The following is a 10,345-nucleotide window of genomic DNA, read 5'->3' as shown; positions in this document are numbered from 1 at the left end:
CACTAATTCCACGTGGCAGATATATCCTGAATGAATGTGTCCGTATGTTCACCAGAAGATGTGTTAGAAAGTTCCTATCAACACCATTCATAAAAGCTCCAAACTGGAGACTACCCAAAGGCCTGTTAAGAGAACGGGAAACATGCTGCAGCGTCTTCACTCAATGAAATCCTCTGCGACAATGAGATTGAATGATCCACAGCTACCCAGGGCTCCTTGGATGCATCTCACAGACCTAATGTGGAGTGCAAGGGGCCTGACACAAAAGAGCGTATACTGTATAATTCCATTTTTATTCCGTTTCATTGAATCATATGCTGTGTGATTCCATTTAGCAGGCAAAACTACCCTCTGCCATTGCGAGTCAGTATCGCCATCACCTTCAGAGGGGAGTCCTGGAAAGGGCACGGGGGGACTGGTTCCAGGGGCTAATAATATTCTGTTTCTTGACTCAGGTGTGGTTACAGACTGGTGTGTATGTGCATATTCATTTTGTGAAAATTAATCAAGCTGTATACTTAGGATTTGGGTACTTTTTGGTACATATATTATGTTTGAACATAGCAGTTTACTAAAAAAGAAAAATAAAGTCTCGACGGGGGGAATTTTGTGGAACCAGTGACTCCTGACAGGAGCCTCGGCAATGTGCAGAGCTACAGGGCATCTCCGGAGGGTCTCTGGAGGTGGGAGAGGGCTGCTGAAACCTCTAGGACCCAAGAAGAAGCTGAGACTCTATTCTGGGGGAAAAGGCTGGGAATCAGAAAATACCACTTGCTTCAAATGGAACCTTCGGTCGCTGTGTGATGAAGCAGGGCTAGCTCTAGAGGAAGGAAGGGAAGGGAGGGTCTAAGAGGTCTGCCACCTGACAGGTGCTCAGGGAGCATCTCTGGGGACTGAGAGTCACATCCAAGTCACTGGGAAGTATGTTAGGGAGTTCCCAGGGCATGGAGGGGCCTCCAGGGTTTATCAAATCCACAGCCAAGCTGAGGCTATGCTTTATTGAGGAGCCAGCTGTGGATGCAGCTGTGGCCCCTGCACACCGGCTGAGCCCCTCCCAGGGTGTCCCTATCTGCCCCCTGTGGGTGGGAGGCTGGGCCAGAACCATGCTGTCTGCCTTCACCAAGGCCCAGCCACTGAGATGGCTCTGAGCACAGGCTCCTTCTCTCTATAGGACCTGGGCCTCACCCTGCGATCTGGCCTCTAAGGGCAGCCCACCCCACTTGCCAGACATGTCTGCATATGTCTAAAGCCCAATAGTGGACCAAATGGGGCTGGTATTCCCTCAAAACCAGAACATGCTGGGTGACTCAGGAGAGGACTCACCTAGTCCTATATATCAGAATGTCAGCTCTGGCCCAGGCAAGACTCTTTCCAAACACCTTTATTGTTGTCACTGCCATCATTATCATTATTCCTATTGTATAGGTAAGGACACTGAGACCCAGAATGGAGAAATGACTTGACCCAGGCCTCACAGGAAATGTGACTTGCATTGCCACAAAGGAAGGTGGCTTATTGCCAGTAGGAAAGAGCAGGAGAAAAAGGGTGGGACCTTTGTTCATGCTGTTCCCTCTGTGTGGAATGCCCTTCCCTGCATTGTCAACAAGGTGAACTCCTGGCTGTCCTCCAAAACTCAGCTTATCCCCTTCTGGGGTACCTTTCTGATGTGCTACACCCTTATAGGACACAGCAGTCTCCTAAAGTTTCTTGCATGAGACCAACCTGCCCAGACTTTGTGCATAGACAAGGAACCTAAATCTCCACTGAGAGGGAAGGACCTGCCTGGACTCATGGAAAGACTCAGCCCAGAGACTGGCTCCCAAGGATAACCCTGGATGCCTGCAGGTGAGCTCACCTCATGCCCTAGAGGTGGCCCAGGAGTGGGGTTGCAGGGTGAGAAGCTCTGACCTGAGCCAGCTGTCACTGGGGTCTGGTCCAATTAGGACATGACTGAAGAATTCCCACTGCCTACCTGTATTTTTCAGATGGCCCTTACATAGTGTAGCCCCCCTGCCCCCTATTTCAAAGGTCCTAGGATACCTTTAGTCCCTCTTGCTGCTGCCTGCAATGCTGTCCCTTTCCCAAAACTCTGGCCATGGCACTTCTAGTGCCACTCGCCAAGCCCAGCCTGAGACCCAGGTGTGCCTCCAGCTGGCCATATGGGGGCCAGGGTGCAGCCCTGCAGGAATGGGCTCCTGAGGACTGACTCATGGGTGAAGCTCTGGGAGGCTGGGACGGGCCAGGAGCCTCAGTCCTGTGTTGATACAAGGGTGACAGAGAGCCTGGCAGGGCTTTGCTCAGTCATACTGAGTCAGATTCTTCCTAACCCTTGGGGTGGTGACTTTAGGCAGCACTCACCCCAGGGGGTGGTTTGAACAGATATTGGGTTCCTGGGGGCTCGCCCTGGCTCTGCCTCATACCTTTTCTGCCACATAGAGGTCCCCTCAGGAGACCAGACCAGGCAGGGATGATAGGACTCTGACCACCAACCCATTTGCTTCTCTGAGACCCCTGTGGTGATTCTGGGTCTGCTTGGAGGGCTGCCTGGTCTCCTAGGAGGCCTGGGGGCCCAATGCTCCCGTCACTGCTTATCCCATCCAAGGGGAGTGATGGCCTGGCTCAGAGTCTTCACTTGGTTGGGGGCCTGAATGGTACTGGGGGTGTGATGGGGCCTGGAGATTAGAAAGAAAGATAGCCTGGATGCTGACCCTCCATGGTGGGGGTGGGCTCAACACAGCCCTTTACCCTGCAAGCTCCCCCATACCTGCAGACCCAATCAGTGGCTGGTGAGCCCCTGGAGTCTGGTCAGGGGCAGGCCTGTGCACACAGACCCGCTGTAGCATCCAGAGTCCAGATGCGAGGACGGAGGGGGCTTTTATGGCCTGTAAGCAAGAGCAGCTCTGGATCCTGTCATCTCTCTGTGGGCTGTCCTACCACAGTTGGAAGCTGTTACCCTGCAGGACCCCTCTCTCTGGCCTTCCCTTGGTGGCCTTAACCCCTCGATTAGAATTCAAGTCCCTCCACCTACGTCAGCCTCCGAAAACTCACAACTCCAGCAAAGTTCATTCTAGATATGAGAGCACATTCTGAAGGGGGAAGGATGACTTGGAGGCCTACAGATTTAGGTATGAGTCTGGCTCTGTCATCGCTGTGTTTGTGGCCTCAAGCAAGGCACCTCCCCTCTGATTCTCAGTTTCCTCATCTGTAGAATGGAGAGCCACTCAGGACCCTGAAGGACCATTCAGGACCCTAGAGGACTGTCCAGAGGCCTGAGGGAGAGGATGAATGTGAGTAAGCCTGACACGGAGGAGAGCTTAGCAAGTGTCCTTGTGGTGAGGCCTGGCCAGCTGATTGCCTTGTGCCCTGAGCCCGGTCAAAATTGTAGTCAAGGGATCCATATGATTCAAAGGACAGTATGATGGGAGGCTGTGTCCATATCTATGCCAGAGAGCATTTACTGAGCATTTGGTGTGTGTCAGGCACTATGCTAGGCACTTTATAGCTGATTATCATTCAATGCCCACGGCAGATCTATGAGAGGGAACATGATCATTGCCCCCATTTCATAGGTGGAAAAATTAAGAAACAAAGAAGTTAAATAACTTGCACAAAGATACACATTTAGTAAATTGCAGAACTGAATTGGAATCCTGTTAGGGTGTGTGTATATGTGTATATGACTGCGCATGTGTTTAAGTAACTAAGTTTGGCACTGGGTATGTACATGCATGTCTGTGTCTATTGGGACCAGCTGCCAGTTCCTCATTCAGGTGGCTGGGTCCAGATGTGCACATCTGACTCCGTGGTCACCCCTGGTGCACACGCACGCTGCTCACATGGCCCTTCCTATGACCCTACCACAGGGAGGCTCCCTGGGCCCACCAGTCCCTTCCCTGCAGGACCTGGCCTGTCTGAGTTTGTGGGTGCCCCCAGCTTGCTCCCCTCAGCTCTCTGTAGCTGCTGGATCCTCAGGGCAGGGCCATCAGTTGGTCAAGGATGTCCTGGCAGGGAGGGGAGGGGTGTTCACCATGATCAATGGCCCAGGGAAGAGAGACTAAAAAGGCAGGAGGACTGAAATCCCAGCAGCACTCACCTCATATGAGCACTCCCCCTGAGCCACTGGGGTGGTGCCAGGCCATCCCCCTTCTTCCCTGTGTGGAAAAAACTCTAGAAGCTGGGCTTGATGGGGAGGAGAGGAAGGGAAAGATGGCAGTGGGACAGTGTCTAAGGCCCACCCTCCAGAGCCCTCTGGTGATGGTAGCACCAAAGCTGGTGATGGTCCCCCCAACCCCATGGCTCCTGGGTGTGGTGTACCCTCAGGCCTGGAGGAAGAGGCCTCTTTATACAACCAGCATGGTCAAATCTGGGCCCTCAGTTCCCTGATCTGCAGTCAGCAGGTCTATCCGTCGACTCTAAATCTAGAGCCAACCGGTGCCTTTCTACCTAGCTGGAAGCCCACACTGGTCCCCTCCCTGCTCTCCCTGTCACCACTCTCACCACCACCCCAACCAGTTCATGTCACCTGCTGGTTAAAACCTTTCCAAGGCCCTTCATTACCCTCAAGCACACACCCCCACTGCAGCCCACAAGGCCCCTCAGAGTCTGGTCTTTGCTGACCTCTCCAGCCTTTAGTACTCTTTCCTCAGTATATTTCAACCTCCAGGCCTTTGTGCCTGCTGTTTCCTTTGCCAGGAATACCCTTTCCTGCTGCTCCCCATCCCTGCAGTCCATGCTCTGGCCTGCACCTTGGAGTAATCTCTGCTTGTCCTTCAGGTCTCAGCTTAGATGTCCTTCCTTCCTTCCCATGTCCCCCAAGTCAGGGCTGGCTTATGGCTCTGTGCTCCTACAGCACTCTCTGTCCCCAGTGGCATGCGGTGACTGGGGCTTGTTTACTTGTCAGGCTCTCCACTGGCTTATGGGGACAAACTTCCCTGGTGGAGAGAAAGGGATAGGAACAAGACACCTTCAATGCTTGGTGAAGAATTTGGACTTGCCTAAAGGGTGGAAGGAATCACAGAGCTTCTGAGCAGGGGAGTGGCATGACTCAGAGCCCCTTTGGCTTTATGTCTTTGCTTCCTACCCAAAATGGACTTCCCCGAACAGCACTGGTCCCATTTGCAAGTGCTTTTCATGTAACTCTCAGCAGCCAGGAGCTTAGTCTGACTGAGAAAGGGTATATGTGGAATTGAACCTGCAGAATGAGATAGTGGGGACAGGAAAAGTCCTTGTGATACGAATTAAAATCCAGATGTTTCAAGGGAATAGGGAATTGATCATCAAAAAAAGAAATGTTTGCCCCCACTCAAAAACCTCTGGTTCCTTTTCACCTATTGTAGCCTGAGTGGATAGGCCTCTTCTTTTCTCTGTGACAAAAGCCTGACTGATGCACTAGTCCAGACACCCTCCTCCAACCTGTTCTCCTGTGTCCTGGTAGGTGCTGGGGGAGCTGCACTGAGCTCCCCTAAAAGTTAGTCTTGCCAAGCCGGGAAGGGAGGGAGGAGCCCAGCCAGACCATAAAGGGATGAAGCACTAGGGCTGGGAAACTCACATCTCATATCCTAAGAGTCAGGGCTCTGGCCTAGCTGGATTCTGTTCTGTCTTGTGCAGGGGACAGGTCTGGGCAGCACAGAGAAAGCGACCTCCCTCAGCCTGAGTCGGGCTTTGGGGGTGATTGCTTCTTGGGGGGCTAAGATGTGTTCTAGGCTGGATCCCCTGAGGTCTCAGGACTCTTCTCTACTCCAGGACTGCCTTGTCCATCCACCCTCCTAGCTAAGAAGGACATCTGTGCAGGACTGAGCATAGCTTTGGTGGCTGAAAAGCTTGCGTTCATGTCTAGCACCACCGTTCCCATACTCTCTTTTACTCACTCATCAAACATCCCTAACTCCAGGTCCTGCCCAACTCTTGTGTGGGAGACGCAGAGTGGAGTCAGGCTGACTGCCACTCTCAGAGAGATAGAAAGACACACGGACACAGACAGTGCTAGCCTGGAGTGGGCTATGCTGTAATGGACACAAACTCAGGCCCAGAGAAGGAAGGGAAGGCTTCTTGGAGGAGGGGGCGTCTCCTGGGAAGCTGGGACTGGCCGCGAAGCAAGAGGGAAAGGCGCTTCAGGAAGAGGGAGGAGTTTGTACAAAAGGCCTTGCAGTAGGAAGCTGGTGACACTTCAACAGAGCACATTTCCAGTCATGGAGAGGCTGATTCCTAAGGGACATGTGTATACATCACCTTGGTTTAAGTTAAAGTTTCTTAGCAGAGGGAGGAAGACGCTGCTTTGCTGGGACTCTGCCACCCCTCAGAGCTCCCCCTGGGCCTTCCTGCCCTTCCGCATCTGCTGCCATTGCTCGATCTTGACAGGAAGCGTCTCCTCCCAGAACCGCATTCGGTCTTCTCTCAGCTTCTGGCCAACTTGTGGTGTCAGGCTGATTTCCAGATATTGCTCCAACTGGTTGAAGGGGGGCCATGGAGGCAGCCCCTCACCATTGGGGTCCCTGGGTGGGAGGAATGAATGAAGGCATGTTGTTCCCAGGGGGAAGATCTGAGTCATCTAGGCCCAAAGCCGGGTGTGCCTGCTTGTCACTCACCCCGTCCGGGCAAATTGGGTCCACTGAGCCATCATGGTGAGGCTCAGCGGCTTTTCCTCCTCTGTGGCTTCTGGAAAGGCTATGGGAGGAACAGACCTGGATCAGGGTCAGGTGGGTCCTGGAGAGAACCCAAGGGTCCCCTGCGCTGACTGGAGACATGTGTGCCTACAAGCCCCACCCTAGCCCATTGGTGCCTGCAGCCCAAGGACGGCCTATGTGTCCTCACCCAGCAGGGAGCTCTCATCCGTGAGGAAGGGACCCCCGAACATGAAGGCTATCTCAGCCCCATGGTCAGCCCTCACCCACTCTGGCTTGAACTTCATGAAAGAACTGGGTCGATGCTGGAACTCATAGAAAAAGACGGGGACTCCAGAATCTGTAGAGAGAGGGCTGCCTCAGAGTTAGGTACCTTCAGCCTGATCCAGTCCTCCCTTTGGCAGGCCCGGCTGGTAGTAACACCAATACCAGTAACAATACTGATGATGACAACATCATTATCAGCAAGCATTTGCTGAGCACTTGCTGGCTGTCGCACACCATTCCATGTGCTTTATGTATAATCATTCATTTCACCCTGACAACATATGAATTAGATTCTGTTACTGTCGCCATTTTTCAGATGAGGAATTGAGGCACAGAGGGGCCAGGCATCTTGTTCAAGGTCACAAAGATAGGAACTTGGAGCTGTTCTAGGGCTGTGTCAGGGACTAGCCACCAGGCTAGGAGGACACAAGACTTTTCTTCCAGGAGAAGTGCTGAGTGTGGGAAAAATCACTCATGAGTTAAATGAATCCCTTGGAATTGGTGGTGAACCCTGCTGGCTGACCTTTGACAAGTCACTGCACCTCTCTCAGCCTTGGTTTACTCACCCACGAAGTGACCTGCCAGAGTCACGTCTCATTACTGTGACCCTGTGTCCCAGGGAGGAAGCGGGGTGTGGGGGCAGCAGCAGGGTGTAGAGCCGTGTTGCCTGTGATAACCCAGTCCTGGGCCAAAATAGGAAGGGTGTGGCAGGTGAACAGGGTAGGCTCACCTCGGAGGTTTCTAGAGAAATTCAAGGAGGGCAAGATCACCATGATGTCAGCCAGAATGTCCTGGAAGGCATTGCGTTTGGCTTCTGCGTTGGAACCGGAGCCTAGGTATTCATCTATGATGCTCGGCATCACCTCAGGGGGCACACCCTGGGGCAGGAGGCCAGACTCAGGCCCACTCAGGTCCCACAGCCCCAGCAGACCCTCCCAAGAAGCCCCGTACCCTCCAGCATGGACTCTTTCGTATCCAGGACACATGTGCCAGGCGCCCCTGCCTCCCTTGGGGGTTCTAGATAGTGTCTGGGCAGGATTGGGTCAGATCTGGAGCCAAAATGCCAGCTCTGTGATTGCTGCTTGGCTGTGTGGTCTCAGATAGGTTGCTGAGCCTCTCTGAAAGTCAGTTCCTGCCTGTGGCAGGGTTGTTCACGCCTATGTGAAGTTCCTAGTTAAGGGTTCTGGTCTTGAGTGATTGCCCGGTTGAAGTTAACCAGGAAGTTAGTGAACAAACAAATCATAGGAGCTCCCCCAGAGCTCCAGAGAACAGTGATGAGGTTGTTTGAATGGGGAGGGCTCTGGGGGTTCCAAAGAAAGAAGGGAAATACGCATAGATTGAGCACCTTCTGAATACTAGCTCCCCAGTAGACTTTTCAAACATAGCATCCAGTTTCCTTGGGTGGGAAGTATATCCTCATTTACAGATGAAGAAATGGGCTTAAAGGCTAACTGTGGACAAGTAGCCAGGGTTGGGATTGGACTTCAGGTCCAACTGGCTCCACATCTGACAGGATGATCTTTTTTTTTTTTTTTTTTTTTTTNNNCCACAACACCGGGATCACGCCCTGAGCCGAAGGCAGACGCCCAACCGCTGTGCCACCCAGGCGCCCCTGACAGGATGATCTTAACAGCTGAAGCTCTGGGATCAGACAAAGGTGGCAGAAGCTCTGCCTCTGCCCTTTACTTATCATGATACCAGGAGCCTCGGTTTCCTCATCTGTAAAATGGGAATAATGAAAATTTCTATTTCACCGGCTTATAACGAGGATTGAAGGAGATGAATGCCTGTCCTAGGGCTCAGCACAGCCGTCTCTGGCACATACCACGGGCTCATTAAGGGGCAGTCTACGATGACAGTGATGATGATGATCTTCCTTTGGGAACCACATGACTCATGTCCAAGGGGATTTCTAGGTGGAACTAGAAGTCAACAGTTGAACCAAGGGTTTTGGGAGTGTGGGGGTGGCTATGTGGGATGGAGGTAGGAGGAAGAGGAGGGTGCCCTACTATTCTGGATAGGATATTCACTGGACTCTCTCTTCCTCCCTTTTGACTCACCATACTGGCCAAGTAGGGTCTCACCATGGCCAATATATCCTCCAGGCTCAACTGTTCCATCTTATCCAGGAAACCCCAGCCCTGTGGGGACATCAAGGTCCTCTCATCACAGCCTTATCACCGCCCACCCCCCGACTCGCAACCATGAGCAGGTGAATGTTCACAGCCCTGTGAACAGAGCCAAGTGTGACCAGGTGTTGTAGCAGGGCCCGCAGGGGAAGTTAAAATGCTGTCTTTAAAGTGAAATGTTGCTTTATATGTTACAGTTTTTTTTAAAGATTTTATTTATTTATTTGACAGAGAGAGACAGTGAGAGAGGGAACACAAGCAAGGACAATGTGAGAGGGAGAAGGAGGCTTCCCACCGAGCAGGGAGCCCGATGTGGGGCTCAATCCCAGGACCCTGGGATCATGACCTGAGCCGAAGGCAGATGCTTAACAGCTGAGCCACCCAGGCATCCCCTATATGTTACAGTTTTAAGGGCACAGTCTTTGGGTTCAAATCACAGCTCTGCCACTTTCTAGGTGCATGACCTGGGCCTATTACTTAAATTCTCTCTGTCTCAGTTTCTTAATCTGTGAAACAGGAATACAATAACTTGCCTCATTGGATTATGAAGACTGAAGTAACAAATGTAAGGACACTGACATAGAGTAAACCCTGTGGAAACATTAGCTATTGAAGTTAGTTTCATGACTACAAGGCTTTTTGTTAATCTTTGTGAAAATAGGAACAGAAAGCCCACAGATGAGTAAACACAACGAGTGTATACGCAAAGGGGGATGTTAACTGCACTAAAAAGTAAAGGACTAAACTAAAGGCCACAGTAGCTAAAGGTGCAAACATCTTAAAAATGATGGCCAAGAACAATAGACAAAAATCAGTTGTGTTTCTCTACACCAGCAATGAACAATCTGAAGATGATGTGCGGAAAACAATTGCATTTACAATAGCATCAAAAATACAATACTTAGGAATCCACTTCATTAACAAAGTGCAAGACTTGTACATTAAAAATTCGAAAACAGGGGCGCCTGGGTGGCACAGCGGTTAAGCGTCTGCCTTCGGCTCAGGGCGTGATCCCAGCGTTATGGGATCGAGCCCCACATCAGGCTCTTCCGCTATGAGCCTGCTTCTTCCTCTCCCACTCCCCCCTGCTTGTGTTCCCTCTCTCTCTGGCTGTCTATCTCTGTCAAATAAATAAATAAAATCTTTAAAAAAAAATAAAAAAAATAAAAATTCGAAAACATAGTTGAGGGAAATTAAAGAGGACCTATGTAAATGGATAAACATCCTATGTTCATGGGTCGAAAGACTTCATCTTAAGATGGCAATACTTCCTTAACCGATCTATAGATTCAGCGTGATCCCTATCAAAATCTCAGCCACTTTTTTTTT

At 51.3% G+C, this 10,345-nt stretch overlaps 1 protein-coding gene across 1 annotated transcript in view; it reads right to left on the bottom strand.

Annotated features, from left to right (window-relative positions):
- Positions 1-5,992: 5,992 nt before the first annotated feature.
- CES3 (carboxylesterase 3) overlaps positions 5,993-10,345 on the bottom strand; it is a 15,070-nt gene continuing 10,717 nt past the window's right edge. The window contains exons 10-13 of the mRNA XM_002918404.4: positions 7,618-7,765; positions 6,811-6,960; positions 6,585-6,663; positions 5,993-6,491 (exon numbers count right to left, since the gene is read on the bottom strand). Coding sequence (XP_002918450.1) covers positions 6,296-6,491; positions 6,585-6,663; positions 6,811-6,960; positions 7,618-7,765 — 573 coding nt within the window. The 3' untranslated portion in view covers positions 5,993-6,295. The remainder of the gene's footprint in view (positions 6,492-6,584; positions 6,664-6,810; positions 6,961-7,617; positions 7,766-10,345) is intronic.

This window comes from Ailuropoda melanoleuca, chromosome 12, assembly GCF_002007445.2.
Source record: "Ailuropoda melanoleuca isolate Jingjing chromosome 12, ASM200744v2, whole genome shotgun sequence".
Lineage (NCBI taxonomy): Eukaryota > Metazoa > Chordata > Mammalia > Carnivora > Ursidae > Ailuropoda > Ailuropoda melanoleuca.
This window is presented reverse-complemented; position numbering and strand designations above follow the sequence as displayed.